Raw genomic sequence first — 17,024 nt, 5'->3', positions numbered from 1 at the left:
GTATCATTTTTGTCTTACACAACAAAAAAACAATTTAACAAACCCTTTAAGAAAATGCACGTTTTTTTTTTCTGTTTGTTTGCCTCCAAAGTCAATGACATTTTCCTGTGACTGCATTGCTGAACACAGCACTCAGCTCATTCCAGCTGCTGTGTAGCATGTAATATTGTCATCCGAGAGCTGCTGTCACATAATTCCTAATACAGTTACTCATAAATTACATATAAAGATTAAAGGTAACGTAGTGGTAATGCTGAGCTCCTGCTTCCCAAGAAGAATTCTCACTATTTCAGCTCTTGGCAGATTTACAGCGTAGCTCAAGAGTATGTGTTGCATTGATAAGAAGCTACTCGGACTTCAAATCAATCTGATCCTCTGGTCTTCTGAATGCTGTCTCAGCAAGATGATAATATCTCCGTTTGCACATTGATGTAAGGAATGAAAAAAACATCCAGCACGTTCGTGGAAGTTACCATAACAGGTGCAAAAACGAGGGTAGTTTCCATTAAAGTGGGATTATTTGATCACTGGAAAGAGAAAAGTTTTGGCAAAGACTTTCAATTTGTCAAGGTCATTGCCACGACAAGCAAAAATGTTAGACCACATATGCTTTACTATTGTCTGCACCTGTGTCAGAAATGGACTCAGTCTGTAGAGGTTGCTACCAGCAACAGAAACTTCAATTGAAGACAGGAAGAATATATATTTTGAAAAAGAAAACACACATATAACATGAATAAAGCACTTATATAATTTAGTGAAACAGAAATGCAAAACTCAAAAATGCCTGATGTTGAAATGACTGTCAACATTTTGAGATATTTCTTTCTTCCACCACTTCCTTCATTATCCTTGTCTCGCTTGCTAATTTTTGAGCATTCCTGTCGTCCTCACTTACCCGTGCCCTCCATGCCAGGTTTACATATTACATACGCCTGTAAAGTCCAGATGAAGATTAAATTGTTTTATTTTTTTAACTAACCTTTACTTTATGATGTTTCGCTTGTGTCATACATTTCCGATGTCTTCTTGGTGGCATCGTTGTATAAAATTCTGTCCATCTTTATCTAATAAATAAAAACCTGAGTGCTGGAGACTCTTGGGTTCAGCGCAGTTTAGTGATTTCAACACTGAAGCTGTTAGTTGTCAAACTGTTCTCAAAAATATGTTCTGCTTATTGATTTTATAGACAATCCCGCTGAGGTAGGGCGGTCATCCTGGAGCCAGATACATAAAAGGGCATCTCCAGGCAGACAGCTGTCATATTTACAGTTTCTGAGGGAGTGCAAAAACACAATAGTATCTCCATGGTCTTTTTTTTTATCAGTGAATTGTTTTTTAAGTGTAGGATGGCCTCGTTTATGAATTTGCATGCTCTTCTGCAGCTAGGTGCAGCTAATACATTTGGTAACACTTTCTTTGAAGCACCCCTGTATAACACATTATAAGTACATTATAGCACTGTATAACTATAGTTAAAAACACTCATAAATGATCACGATGCTTTATAACATCAGGACCTAACCCAACCCTAACCTTATGCTGTATAGTGGGTTATAAAGCACTATGATCATTTATGAGTGTTTGTAAGTACTTATAATGTGCTATGCCGGGTGCTTCAAGTAGAGTGTTACCATACATTTTATTAAAGAGTAAAAGCACCTGAAAATTGTTGAAAACACCTCAGTTAGTCTGTTTGTTTCACTGTATTAATTTGAGACCAGACTTTGTCTTTTTTTCCCCAGTCAGTCTAAAATTCTTAACAACTGTATTAAACTGGTTTCTTGACTAAAAGTAATGAAAATTACACATTTATCTCTACACTGACTAAGGAAATAATGCTCTGTGGCTACTGGTAGTTTCAAATCACTCTGCAGAATGCTGTCCTTGTGGGAGGTATGATAACAACATAAGCATTCTTGCAATGCATTATTTATATGAGTATTCAATAAGAGTAAACCACTGAGTAAAAGTATTAGGGCATATTTATTAGAAGATAATATGCAAGTGAGTTTTATCTTGACAAAATCAAATCCTCTCTGTTTACATAGCTATTTATATTTCCATGTATGTTTACCAGGTGAGTTTAGGGCTGCTTTAAAAGCAGATTATTCTGACCGTATCAACACCCCACCCCCCTGCACACGCACTCCTTGTCTCGCTCTTTCTCATATGCTTTGATGTGAAATTCAAAGCGGGTGCAAATGTATTTTTTATCTGGCACACATTTTGCTGAGCGTTCTGGCCACTCCTCCTATGCAGAGTGGGTTGAAGGAGAATAGTAATGACTTTGGCCTGATGGGACTCTAAATGAGTGAAGTTCAAATGTGGCCTGCACATCACAGGACCTGTCAGTCAAGCCAAGCGGTGCCAGGTCTGCAGGCAGAGAGAGCCAACGGGTGTGCGGCATGTGTGCATATTCCTGTGTGCACATGTATGTGTGTATGTTGCTGAGCCAGAGGAAGGGAGGGGGGGGGGGGCTCGTTGGAGGGATGGAAGAATCAAAGCAGCCAGGCTTGCTGCACTGCAGAACAGCTTGCTTCTGTGCATATACCCCGCCTTTTGTGGTTTGTGGAAACCAGGTTTTACCATCTACACACACACACACAGACACACACACACACACGTAGCACGTTTTAAAATAGTGCTGTGCATACTGCAGCTGAACACTGAAATACATGACGGAGGGAGTGATATGTGTGGTTTGATGTTGGTACAATTGCCAACAGAGTGAAGATGTGCTGATTGCGATGGGTGTCTCATTTTTCATCACCTCCTTAACACTTTTGGGAGTGTGTATCCTCAAGGACAACACAAACATACTGAGACACATTTTTTACATCACACCAGATACAGAGATCAGATACAGAGCTGTTCTCAGATGGCACCGCAACAATACTGGGCCTTTAAAAATATAGACACAAATGACATTCTCTCACCAATGATTGTAGATTAAACGAATATGAAATTAAATTAAATGCAAACATGAATAATATGGATATCTCTCACATGGGCAGATCCACATAACTCTTTTATTTTGGGGGATCTGAAATTATAGAAATAAAAGCTGCCACTGGCTCCTCTCTAACCTCAATATCTGTTATTATCCCATGTCTGTTTATTATTAATACACCACGAAGCTGATATAAAGTTTTCGGTTAGTATATTTATTACTCAACATCACTTTTATTCTGTCGGCCGTATGTAGTGCTCCAGTTCTCCATCTATCCCTGGGCATTTCCTCCACAGTTTGACATTTCAAATTTGCTCAAAATTAAAAGATGAGACAAAAATATATAACATTTTCTAAAAGAAACTAAACACACAGATCAACTTTGTGCAGCTGCATTGTTTTTCTCAAGAATCAGAATAGTCCTTACATTTATCTTTTTAATTTCATGCTTTGATTTTGTTTTTATATGTACTTGTAAGGTTCATGTTTAAATAGATTTGAAAAGACAATCTTTCCTAGCATCCAGCGAGCTACTCCATTCAAGTAAATGAAATACTGATGACTACATCTAAAATGATATTTGACTCAACGTTTTATAAAGCTTGTAAGTGAATCGTTTACATCAGGGGTGGGGAACCCTGGTCCTGGAGGGCCGCAAACCTGCATGTTTTCCATGTCTCCCTGCTTCAACACAGCTGATTGCAATGAGGCTCGTTATCTGGCTTTCTGCTGGCCATGAATCTTGATTCGATTCAGGTGTGTTGAAGCAGGGAGACATGGAAAACATGCAGGTTTGCGGCCCTCCAGGACCAGGGTTCCCCACCCCTGGTTTACATGAACTTATTTTTTTTCCTTTATCATAATTTGATGTAGTAAAATATGTCACAGCTATGTTACATGTTACAACATAGTTGTAACAGCTACAACTATGTTTTTTACCCTGATGTCAACTTGTTTACTTTATAAGTAGCATGAAATTCTAGTGATTGATTAAATAGCGCAGGCAGCTATTTGTAAAGGCAGGGGTGTGTGAGACTTGAATGTGAGATTAATGTTGCTGAAGTAAACTGTTCTGATAAACATTAATTATCAAAATAAGTCATCTGTGCTACCTGTTTGCTCTTCAACTTTAATAACAGACATTAGTGGAGAGCAAATCCACAGCCGGTGCTGCAGAGTTCATCTACAAATGAACATACTGAAAATTAGCACAATAAGATTCTATTAACAGTTTCCCAAATATGCGTGAAAGATGGTGAAACACTTTAATGCAATTACAATATCTGTCTCAATATAAAAAGACAAAGGAATGATGTTGAGCCTCATGAGATTTCAGCACTAACTTTATTAAGAAATAATCCACATCATTTTCTTAATTTTTGCCAACATTTTTCTGATAGCCTAACACTGTCTCTCGTTCTCACCAGCATCATTGTCTTTTCTTTAGCCGGTGTTAAGGCACAGAACAACCACAGAAAACTGCATCAGTGTGGTTTTTTTTGTTTTGTTTTGTTTTTTTTGTTTTTTGTTTTTTGTTTTTTAACCCCAAATGTTCCAGTAATCTGTATTATGACAAGGCAGTTTGGTCCCCTGGGATTCTGGTGCAGATCTTCAGTATCTGTTCTCAGGATTTTGTTTTGTTCAACTAAATTAGAGACAGATGAGCTAAGTTTGGGCACTTTGAACGACGCTTTGAATCATCAAGTTGAGCAGGCCACTGGTCTTTGCAATCATTTTCATATGTATTTAGGTAACTCGATCTTAGCTGAGCTTGACTTTTCTGAGAGAATATCAGGATTCAAGCAGTTTTCCGTGGAAAGTATTATTCACGAGCCATAATTCCAGCCCTAATATGGGTTCTGGGCAACAGATGATAGTTAGCAATACAATTCAACTTGAATGAAAGAAGCAGGTTATTAGTTTCTCCAGATGTTTCAAGTTATGTCATTATTTTTTTTATGTATGCACACGAGATTTGTGCATGTGCAGTATATACTGTAGTGTATGTGTATGTAATGCAATTGTCATATAGTCAGTGATGTGTGCAAATCTTACTTTATTGTTTCAAGGAAATAAATTGCTGAAGTCATAAATCTGCTGGTGTTAAGTCAAAACACTGCTTCTCCAACAGTGAATGAGCTGGGCACTCTCTGTAAATGAATAAATTGTTCACTGCCGCCTGTTTCTCTGTGTTTAGGTTTGATGGAAACTTCAATACAAATGTATCCAAGACCATCTGCTGTGACAGACTTTCCCCCACAGTCAACAGCAGAGCTTTCAACCCTGGAAGAGACCTCAACTCAGGTTTGTCGCACAAAAGCACAAACACACATTCTTATCATCTTCTTTTGCTTTTTTTTATTCTTGTTCTGCAGACTTACGGTACCCTCATAATTACTCTTGCCTACTATAATTCTAAACCTAACTTAGATATTTCTTATCGTAGCATCAGGTTTGACTCACAAATCCCTATAATATAACTACTTGAAGAGAAAACTGAAATGTATGTCTTCACAATAACAATAAATGTCTATATGCTCATGTTATGTTCCCATGCCTCATGAGGACAATGTATTGACTTTCATTTATTTTCTGCATACTACAATTATTGAAGTTAGCTTTAACCGCCAACCCTTAAGCTAATGTTAATTCTTGGGGTAGAATAGGTCAGGTGGTCTAAAACCCAGCACTAATGTATCACTGACTAAGTTGACCAAAAAAAAGAGGGGGGTAGTGACTCCTCTTCTGCAACTTGATGGCAGCTCCCTTGACCAATCGCACTTGAAGCAATTGAAGCTTTTACTAATGGTTTCTTTCTTATGTCTGTATTCTTGCCTGTGTCGTACGTCGCTTTGGACAAAAGCGTCTTCTAAATGAAATTGTAGAATTGTTAACCCTAGACTGAGCCTGAAACATCATTTCAGCATAAGAATAACTGAGTTTCCTCAAAAAAATCCCATTTTTGTCTCCTTTGTGATTTGAGTCAACATTGGAAACCTTCTCACCACATGATGAGACGGACAGGAACTGGCGACCTGATTTAATATATGAAACACACTTTTGCAGTGTGCAGGGTCAGAAATATGTTATCTGGCTCTCTTTATCATAAAGTATTTATCTATATCATCACCATGACAAGTGATTTTTAACGAAGTTGTCTTATGTTTGATTGCCTCTGAAGTATTTAACAAGAAGACATTTATCTGAGATCTCAATGATTGTCTGTACTTGCCCAAAAAATATTTGAGTAGTTCCTTCTGCATTACCCTGCTTTCCTGTTCTCTTCTTCTGCCTCAGCTTTTATTATTTCTTTGATCTTAAATGAGATTTTCTGCTCGAATGCATGCTGTTTAATTTCCAGTGTTCGTCTTAGAGGTTCTTTCCTCTTGATTATCCAGGAGAGTGATTTCTAGTTCTTTGTTGCTGTGCCTCCAAAGCTAATTGCTGTGGTTCATTCACACAGTGATAATATGGGATATGTATGTATATTCTTACTGTGAGATCCGAGGCACCAAGCCTTCGCACAGGAGCAATGGAAAATAGGCCAACGGTGCTCCTGCAGTAGGTTTACTGGTGTTCCGGGTTGCATTAGCGCATTGCAGTATATTACTCTGTAAAATCATCTTCGCACTGTACTCTTTGGTTTACTTTGGTTTACGAGACAAATGGATCCTGTTGATTTAAACCAGATGTCAATTTTCCTCAGCTGGATGCTAATTTCTTCTGCCTTTGATGGGTTAGCTGTACTCCAGTCTAACAAGCTCTGTTGCATTCATGAAATGTTAATGTTCCAGCCTCAGTCCCATAAAAACTGACTACCAACACCTACTGAGATTTCTAAATTTCATTACTGTTAACCTAAGAGTTAACCTAAACTTTCCCAAGCGCTTTATCTTTTTTCTAATATACAAGTTTTTAAAGCTCCAATTTTGAACGTCCTATCACAAAATGGTTGATTAATTCAACAATCTTGCATACAATCTATTAATGTTACTGTCAAATCAAAGTGAGCTTCTGGAAACATTATTTTCACAGAGGACATGCTGTCATAATCTTTTTTTAAGTTCTGTTTTATTTATAGCAGTGTGTTTACAGAGGTATTTTAGGATAGAAAAAGGACATTTCATCACAGACCCAATGCAAATTTCACATTACTTTTCATCAGCGCTTGACTTGATCAGCCAAAACAACTGAAGCGGGTTGCTTTTAGCCACCAGATTAAAAGAAACTAAATACTTGACCATTTTTCAGGATGGCTATTGCAGCAACACATCATCAGTAGGGTAACACTAACCTGTCTCATGACATTACTGCATTATATGCTACTCCTTTGTAATCTCGTTGCTGCCACTATCCTCATATATTTTATTTCTTTCCCTTCATAATGACTGCCATTCATAACACATCAGCATCGGCTGGGTTGTATTTCCTTTACCAGCCAGTTACCGCAAAGTTCAAATTACCCCTCCGCCTCCCCTCTCCTCTCCATGTCTCCTCACACTCAGTACTCCTTGACCCCCACACTACCAGTGCATTCATTCTCTCCCATTTGTCTCAGCCCAGTCTAAACAAGCAGGCCCAGTCAGGAGGGAGGGGTGAGGCGAGAGAGGGTCTGATCATTGAGGGGGGAGAGAATGACGAATGAAGGGAAACCAAGAGGTGGATGGGAGCTGATTGGAATTAAGTAACTGTATCAAGACCGTGTTGTGTTTCTTCCATGTGCATTTTGCTTTTTTGGGAGGAAGTGAACTGTAGTGGATGAGCATGTTTGAACCTTCTCTTTTCCATGTCTCATCAGTTGGTTAGCGGCTGCCCTTCAAGTACGGTACATGCTGCGTTTATGCGGGGAGATGAGTGTAATTATACAGTGTGCAGAGGATTTTCCCTGTAATGCGGAATGTTTACGATAATGTTTTATAAATAATCCAACTTAAATATGTAAGATACATCCCCCAAGTTCCAAGTTTCTTCAGTATTTTCACATCAACACCCCCCCCCCCCCCTTTTGTTTCATTTTATTTCAGCTAATAGTTGCTAAATCGCTGTAAATGTATTTGCTGACATTAATGACCACTGAAGGATGATTTTCATTGACTTTTCTGTTAGACGGAACTTTCATTTCGTTTAACCAGTGGCTATATATTTCCCACTTGTGAATATTTATACATTTACTGAGTGGTCTTCACTAAACATGACAATTCATGAATCACAATGAATTCAGAATGGCATTTCTCCTAGCAACTGTAAGGCTGATGCATTAAATGTTCCTGTTGTTGATCATAAAATGTATTTCATCAGTCCTAATAAAAGCTTATTGGGAGCTGCAATATCCCCTGTTCCCACTGTTCTGTAGCGAAATCATATTCAGTTTGTCATTTCATGTTTTGTTTTGTTTTGTTTTGTTATTTGTGGTAGCATTACTATTGTTAGTATGTCACTAAGTAAAGCACTTGATGTGTTGCTGAAATTAACATTTCAAACCAAGTTAACTTGTCCAAACTTGTTCATACGGCAATAACGTGATAAAGTTTTGCAATCCTCTGGAAATGTTAACTATTATGAGATTAGAATTAGTTGTTTGGTTAGTTTTTTGGTGAATATATTCATATTATTCACCTCGTGACCTTCCAGTAGATTATTGAATCTGGTAGAGAAAAGTTCTCCCTGAGTCAAAATTGTTAAAGCCGACCAGGCAGAGAACCCCAGTGGAATGAGAACACCTTAAGAAGTTCTGACATTTTTTGCCATATCTGGGTCTTTTTTATCACACACGTGACTTTAACCGGTGTTTATGTATAGAAGTTGACACAGATACATCAAAGCTGATCATTTGCAGATTTTCAGGAGGAAATGGTTCTCATTTCAGTTTAGTTTCTCAGTTCATCCATTTTTTTTTTCCTGGGGCTGTCTAAACATTGGTGGCAGAATGGAGCACTGCAACCTGACAGATGTATATGGAGCTCTTCTTCCTCTGTCAACACAACTGAGTGGTTCCTGTTTATATGAAGCTCAGAGGAGGAGAGAGTGACGGTGCAGAGGGTGATGTATGATCAGCAAATCCCCCAATGCATGTAGACAGTGGTTTTTTTTTCCCTTGTACTTGCTCGTGTTTTGTTCTTTAAAATGGTTCTCAGTGGTTCTATATGAATTGTTTTGGTCTTTGGGTTGAGTTGCATATTTGTAAGTGGATTTTCCATTGCATTCATAAGGGGAAACACCTTTGTCTTGTAAAGCAAGGAGGAGGTTGAAAAAGGTCAGAGCAGGTCCTGTTCACCAGATGATTCCTTTAACTTGATCATGAGCCAAAAGGCACATTTTGGGACTTTACTCTGTGTGTCTGGGAAAGGCATTTCAGGCTTAATTAAGAAGATATCTGAAATCTGAATCCAAGCCATGGAGACCTTTTTCCATAAAATAACAGAGTCCATAAAATAACAGTGTCAAAGTAGTTGCACATTAGCACAGCTGCTGGTGTCCTGCAGGGACCACTGCAAGTTTTAACTCACACAAACATTGTCAAATTTATTTCTAATTTGATTAATTAATGCTCATCAATCTTTTTATTTTGGAAATACAAAAACTGAATGTTAATCTAGATTAATGTCATGGAAAAAGTTTTTTTTTTGCTTTTGTTTATGAGATTGAAAGCTATTACTTTGAAATGGCACAGCATTACAATTTCATCTAGTTTTGTTTCCACATAATGAGAAAATTTCAGAACTACTTTTAGATGAATATCCTTAATTTACAATAATCAAGGTTGTTTATGTAACATACCTGTGGAGAAAATTGGATTTTCAACTAATGTGTGCCTAAATCTCAGCGCATAAACATGCATTTCTACCAGCATTATGTTGTATTTATTATGCGCTCATTGGTGGCTTTGGTCTGTTTTTCTCCATCTCATTATATTTCCTTGGTAAAGATGTGAACTTTCTATTTGAGTCACTCTCAGTCCCTCTCCACATTTTCCTTCCCTCCACTGCTTTGTGAAAGGTGGTTTTGTGTTGCGCAGAGCGGAACGGAAGTGGCCGGCTTTGTGATGTGATCTCACTGAAGATACAGTCGACTCTGTGACCCCGTAGAAATATCAGTCCCTTAGCGTCAAGAAAATACACTTTGGATTTCTGCAAACGTAGTTGCCGGCAGTTATTGTGGATTAAATCCAGAGGTCGCATTAAAGAAACCGTCTGTATTTGCCAACAGTTTAATGGATCAGAATTACTGTTCCTTAAATTATTTTCTGTTGCTTATACAGTAGAAAGGCCAGAGGGAAGCATGCACACACAGAAATCAGCATTGTATGGGATGTGTGTGCGTGTTTGTCTATGAAAGACAACCCAAAAATGCATTCTTATGTTGCATCATATCCAATGAAGTTACGGTTTCAAATAATGTTGGTTTAAGTAAAGCTGCACACACAAACAGTTGTCAATAAACCGCAACAAGCTCAGAAAGGTGTCATGATTAAGAGTTTTTGGTTTCAGTGTTTGGTGGGCAAACAGTGGCGTCCGGGCAGTACAGGGCGACTGAAGTGAAGCTCCCTCTAGTGTTTTTGGTTATTGAAAAAAGAAGCTAATATAAGTCATATTTTTGGGAGAAAAAAACCTTGCTGAGTGACTAGAGCGGCATAAATTCCACCCCAGTCGGTTCAGCAACCAGCCAATCACTGACAAGAGATTTGCACACAGCAATGACAATTTATCCAGTCAGTGTAGTTGACTCTGATGCCTGAAGGGCAAGAAAATTTTTGCCCCAAGGCAAGACTTCCCTGAGAAAAGTCATGAGACAGGATCGCCTAAATGCTCTGGCCATGCTCTCTGTGGAGAAAAAAACTTGTCAGGAACATTCCAGACCTCAATAAAAAGGCCAGTGAAATATTTGCAACTCAAAAGGAAAGAAAGACAGAAGTCCTGTACAAATAAGACACCGGGTAGAGAGGCACACATGCGTGCACGTACACATGCACACACACCTGACCTTTAACGTCAGAACTCTGTTGCAATTTGCAATTTTCTGACATTTTGTCAAAATGTTTACTGATATGACTCTATATATCTGTTCTTCATTTTCTTGATTGTTCACTGAAATGTTTTTTCTTTTTTTTTTTTCAACATTGTTACAGATAGTATTTTCCTTGAGCTGCTTTGAATAAGCAGTTAAATGTTATAGTTGCGATCACATTAGTAACATTAGGATTGATCATGATGTACTGTATTCATGGGTTCCAGTTCACATTTCTTTGCATAGTTAAGCAGTATATTTTTTAATCAATACTTTAGTACGATCTACATAATTATACGGTATGTTGTTGTATATAGTTCTCTCTCTTGCATTGTGTTTCATGTGCTTTTTAGTGATGTTTCTGCCACAAGTGGGCACTGTTAAAACAGCTTTGTGTGTAAAAAGTGTAAATTAACTAGTAAATTATTTGTTTCCAATTTGGTCCTCAACTTCATTTTGTGCAAAATGTTATTTATGTTTAATAATTAGAGTCCGAGCACAAGTGCAAGAACATACAGTCTTTATAGCCCATTAAATCAGGTTTTGTCAGTTTTTTTTTTAGATCATTATTGAGGCTGATTTAATAGGCTGCAAAGCAGAGCCCCGCTAGTGCGAAAAGACATTAAAAGATATGTAAGTCAGACATGTGTGCACAATTTGCAATGTGAATGGGATGTAAACAGATTTTTTTTTGTCTTTATTTTGATTTGACAGGGTTCTATAGGGGTGATATTGTTTGAAAAGGCAGATATTAACACAATGAAGATAAATGATTGTGAAGATTCTCCTTGAAGACTGCGGCTGTATGCTTGTTGTTGCATAATTAATCTTTTTTAATTTCAGACAGTCCCGTATCTGTAAGGCTCATTGTCTTAACCGAAAGGATTTAAGTTTCTTATTCACTGCAGCCCAAGCGGCAGATTTCTCATTCCTTAAGGAGGGAGGTTTTTTTTCCTAGTAACAATAGCAATACGTTCTAATTGGACATTTTTGTAAACATACAAAAACCCGAGTTACTTGTTTACCCTTATTGATTTTCATACCTTTTTATTCTGTTTATCAGTTGCTCTCCTTCCTGATCTCTCAGTCAGTTTCTCATCATTTATAAGCCTCTTTATATCTTCCTTTTTTGCAGTGTTGGCAGACAACCTGAAGTCCAACCCTGGGATAAAGTGGCAGTACTTCAGCTCTGAAGAGGGCATCTTCACTGTCTTCCCTGCCCACAAGTTCCACTGTAAAGGAAATTATGAACACCGCAGCAGGTATGAAAGAGCTGTTCTTTTTTTGGCTGAGGTTAAACCCCCATCAAGGGCTCTTGCCTTCATCTTTCTCAGCCTTCTCCTTTTTTTTTTTTTTCTTGCCAGTTGCTCTGGGGTGGCCCAGAGGGCAAACCGATGGCATGCTGCCCTCTTACACCCTGACCACACATAGCCTTGGCAGGAATGTGGCTCCGTACCACTAAAGCCCCTTGGAATTTCACACCTCCAGTGTTGTGGGTTTTTTTGTGGTCACGGCTGAAAGACGTCTCTCTTTTGCTCCCTTGTGTGTTTTTCCCTCCTTTTTTTTTTTTTTTTTTATCATGTCTTTGGATTTTTTTTCCCCCGCTTGCTGTTCATGTCAGCAAGCTGGCACACAGCCATGGGAGAAATGACGTTGCTTGGCTTGCATCTAATGTGAATGGGGCTTTGTGAGCTCATTTCACCCTGTGTTTGGGTCCTCATGTCCAGCAGACCACACACAGAGACTGCGGCACCACATTTATAGCTTGTACTGCTTATGGCATGTTGATTGACACATAAAGTGACCCACACTTCAGATTATTGCCTAAAAAATATTAGTGAAACCTTTCAGTCTTTGAATCATGCAGAAGAGCCACCTCTGCGAGCTCAGTCTTCTAACACAATCTCTCCTCTTTGAGCGAAGAAAAGTGTGCTAACATCAGCCCACGTCTACAGCTAGCAAGAAATAAAACTCCCTAAGTTTTTGAACTGCTGTCATATCCTGTGCTTTCACGTCAGCCAAGTCCAGAGTTCTTACCATCCCATGTCTTCCTGTAGGCCCGTCTACGTCTCTGCAGTGCGCCCACAGTCCAAGCACATTGTGGTGATGGTTGACCACGGTGCGTCTGTAACGGACACTCAGCTTCAGATCGCCAGAGACTCAGCATCGGTCATTCTTAATGCTATAGATGAGCATGATAAGGTTTGTTAAGGGGAATGCACACATTTTCATCTGAAAGTTTGCTCATATTGGGATATTCTGTTTCACCATGATGGAAAATGTATTGAGAGTCTTACTCTGCAATCAGATGTTCCCATTTTCATTTATACAACATAGATTTCAAGTGGACTATTTAAATAACATTGATGAATTTACATTTTGTTTTCTAAGCACTCTTACCACAATAACTTCCTGTATCTGTTACTCTCCTATGAAATAAACTTAGTTCGGTTTGTGAACTTTTGTTGTTCGTCTGCAGATCTCCATCCTCTCGGTGGCAGAAACGGTTCGCTCCTGCTCTCTCGACCAGTGCTACAAAAGTCTGCTGTCTCCAGCTACCAGTGAGACCAAGAGGAAGATGAGCACCTTCATATCCAACATAAAGGCCTCTGATGGTGCTACACAGCATGCAGCGGGCTTCCAGAAGGCCTTTCAGCTGCTCAGGAACACCAGCAGTCTCAACAAGCAGAGCAGCAGTAAGTTCAAAATATATATATGCAACACAGAAATAGCATCCTGTCTGTTAGCCACCTGTCAATCCAACCCACTTGTCCTTGATATTCAATGTACTAACTGATATGTTGCTGTCTTATTTTAGCCACTGACATGGTGATCATTTACCTGTCATCCGGTATCACCTCTCGGGAATCGTCGGAACAAGAAAAGAGGGCAACCCTCAGTGTGGTCAGAGAGGAGAACCGCCACCTCAACAACTCTGTCATGATCCTCACCTATGCACTCATGAATGGTAGGTCACTCATGGCTCAAGCCTTTTATTTGTACCACTGAATTTAGCCACTAACATATTTCATCTTGCATGGCTGTATCTAATGCCTTTTTTTCAATGTTCCTGTAAAATCCAATTGCCTCAAACAAGTTTTTTTTCTTTTTTTTTTTTTTTCAATGATATAATGGATAAGAGTAATCTCTTAACAATGATAAATGATTTGATAAATGGCTTCGGTCTTCAAAGCAAACAGGCAACATAACCCAGACGTTGTTCCCACTGCAAGATCTGTACTTAGTGAAGTGAAGAAACTTCTGCTGTGATTAGTTACAAAACATCTCTCGATATCTGCAGTGGACAAGATCGAGCGATACAGTATTGACTCCAACATTGGAGCAGTCAGTGATGCCCTTATATCAACAGCTTCATTCAATATATATGCATACACTAGAAGTGGTCTGAAAACTGTCAGGTGAGAAACAAAAATATCAAAATAAACAATATACCAGCATGGGCCCGGTTTGGGCATTTTCTATTTGACATGTGGATATATTGTGTGCATTTCTTGCTCTGAGAGCTCTAGTGCTTCCTTCTTCCTCAACTGGGAACTGTCTGTGCTTGATTTCTTTATGCTAGAATTTCTCAGTTTTTTGGTACACCGTGCCCTAAAGAAGAATGCAAGTTCCCTGTATGAGGGGCCCTCAAGGCAGGAATTCATACTTGGTCTTACACACACTGTCATATGCACTACTATAGCATTATGTGTGAGGGAGTATGTTAGTGTGTGTGCATGTGAGAGAGAATAGCATTCTGTCTGAGAGGCTATGAGTGACATGATCAATAAAATAAAATGATGTGCCACCATATTGGGGGACAAATATTAAAAGTGTTAGTTGGTATGTTTAGCAACTGATTTATCAATACTGTGGATCTTTCAAAGGTTATTAGTGTTAGTGTGTTGCGTTATAGTTAACACATGAGAGCTTGTGATAGCGTGTGTAAGACCAAGTATGAATTTCTGAATCAAGGGCAGCAACATGCTGCTGGTTGTCTGTGTGTCGTGGCTCTTATTCTTTTATTGTCCTTGTTCAACCATCCGCTTACACAGACACACACTCACACACACAAACCTCTGCTGCCGCCTGCATTAGTCCACCCACCATTAACACAAATCATTTTTGCATCTGAGAATGGAAATGAGGCACATCTGAGAGTGAGACTTCAAAGGGCATGCTGCTGTGTGTTTGACTGACAGAGGACCTTGGCTCTTTAAAGAGAGATGATGAAAAGGATTCAGGAATCTCCCATCCTCCTGAGTTTATTAGCATTGCATCTATATACACACACATTTATTTTGCTGCTGATGCTGTTGCACGCAGCTGGAAGACCCACTGTGAGTGCCATCAACGCTGTGCCCATTGCCTAAGTGGGGTCCTATCATAGAAATTGACAGAATAATTGCTTTTAAATGATACATACTTAAAAGTTTGGAATTGTGCCAGTGATGTATTGATCAAGTTTTTTTTTTTTTATTTATTTTTATTTTTTTTTATACAGTTGTCCAGATATTTTAAAATATTTTTGCATTAGGTATGGTCATAACAATGTACCCTATACTCTTGTGGCAAGTTCACCTACTACATGCATTGAAAAAAGCCATGCCAAAATAATAGCCTCCGGTAAGACAACTGCATCAGTAACGCTAAGAGACATTGCTGAATGTGTTCCTCCTTTGAATTAAAAAGCCTGAGTGAAAACACATGCAGTATTAATATGAATCTTTGGGATGTTGAGCCTAAATCAAGAAGATCATTTGAGGTGTGTCTAACATGCAGCATTTAAAGGCTTTGAGCAGCTTGTTAATGTTTGACTCCATCACCTGTAGTTGTTATTCTGCTGCACACAGCTGTCAATTAAATCTAAAAGCAGGGGGATTTTCATTGTCCGTCTTTTTGCTGAGGAGGATATTTGTCATCAGGTTATGAGGAAATTGACTTGACTTGTGCCAGCTTTGCTGCATTATTGCTTCACTGGCATGATAAGATCACATTGTGCTTGTCTTTTGAGGTTTAAACCTTGGTTGACCCTTATGGTGAAACACAGTGTCAGCACATTAAAAAGTTAAAAAAAAAAAAAATATATATATATATATATATATATATATATATATATATATATATATATATATATATATATATATATATATCAATGCTGCATTGGATCCTCATTATAAGACCCCTGACATTTTCAGACCTAATTCAAAGGAGAATTAACATTTTAAACTTAGACCAGTACGCGACTAGCATCACGGTTCTGGACTCTGGAGGTTCCTTGTTCAGCTGACGTAAACTTTATAAACGTTAATATCAGGTCAGTGTCAAATTACTTTTGTTTTACTTTTTGATTGTTTGTAATTAAGTAAAGATTTCTTAAGAAAAAAAAATACTTAACTGCACCATGAGTGTTTCAATAACAGTTTCCATTGGAAAATACTTCTTATGTTTGGAAAATAACATCATTTTTCACAATTCTTAGGGGAAATGGAGACAATTTGTGAAGGTGTGTGTAATTCTTCATTTTACTTGTGGAGTGAAGAAGAGTGATGGCTTAAAGGTGCATTAAGGAGTTTGCACGTTTTATGTGAAACAGCGCCCCCTGCAGGCCTTGGGCGTAATGCATCTTAGTGAAAAACTCGTGCCTGTGGCTTGCGTGCACGGAAGAGGGGAACTCCTCTCTCGCTCTTTTAGTAGCGCTCGAGTAAGATTTAAGTTTCTTTTACCTGGTGGAGTCTGTGCTGGAGCTGTGGCAGTGCTAGAAGCCAGTCTTTTCTACTTTCTGGAAGCTCCTGTTCAGTTGTTGCTCACTAAGCATCTGGTGGAGTAATGGCGGACAAAACGAAATTTAACTAAATCAGGCCACCTGGAACGCGCATTAAGTCATTCCTTTCAAATTCTCCCCCAAAAAATTCTGGTGCCGGACCGGCACTGCAACTTTCAAGTGACAATTTAGCGCTGTTAGAGGTACTTGCAATGAATATGTCAGGGCACATTGTACACATCATTAAAAATGTGTAACATATTTATGGTGGAAAATAAGTATTTTTAAAGTTGAAAAACTCCT

The 17,024-nt window shown here is 38.6% G+C and overlaps 1 protein-coding gene across 1 annotated transcript in view; it reads left to right on the top strand.

Annotated features, from left to right (window-relative positions):
- cachd1 (cache domain containing 1) overlaps positions 1-17,024 on the top strand; it is a 94,470-nt gene that overhangs the window by 48,691 nt on the left and 28,755 nt on the right. The window contains exons 4-8 of the mRNA XM_030083377.1: positions 5,151-5,257; positions 12,093-12,219; positions 13,015-13,159; positions 13,437-13,653; positions 13,776-13,925. Of these exons, the coding sequence (XP_029939237.1) occupies positions 5,151-5,257; positions 12,093-12,219; positions 13,015-13,159; positions 13,437-13,653; positions 13,776-13,925 (746 nt within the window). The remainder of the gene's footprint in view (positions 1-5,150; positions 5,258-12,092; positions 12,220-13,014; positions 13,160-13,436; positions 13,654-13,775; positions 13,926-17,024) is intronic.

The sequence above is a fragment of the Salarias fasciatus genome, chromosome 23 (genome assembly GCF_902148845.1).
Source record: "Salarias fasciatus chromosome 23, fSalaFa1.1, whole genome shotgun sequence".
Classification (NCBI taxonomy): Eukaryota; Metazoa; Chordata; class Actinopteri; order Blenniiformes; family Blenniidae; genus Salarias; species Salarias fasciatus.
The sequence above is the reverse complement of the archived record's forward strand: the minus strand, read 5'-3'. Positions and strand labels throughout refer to the sequence as shown.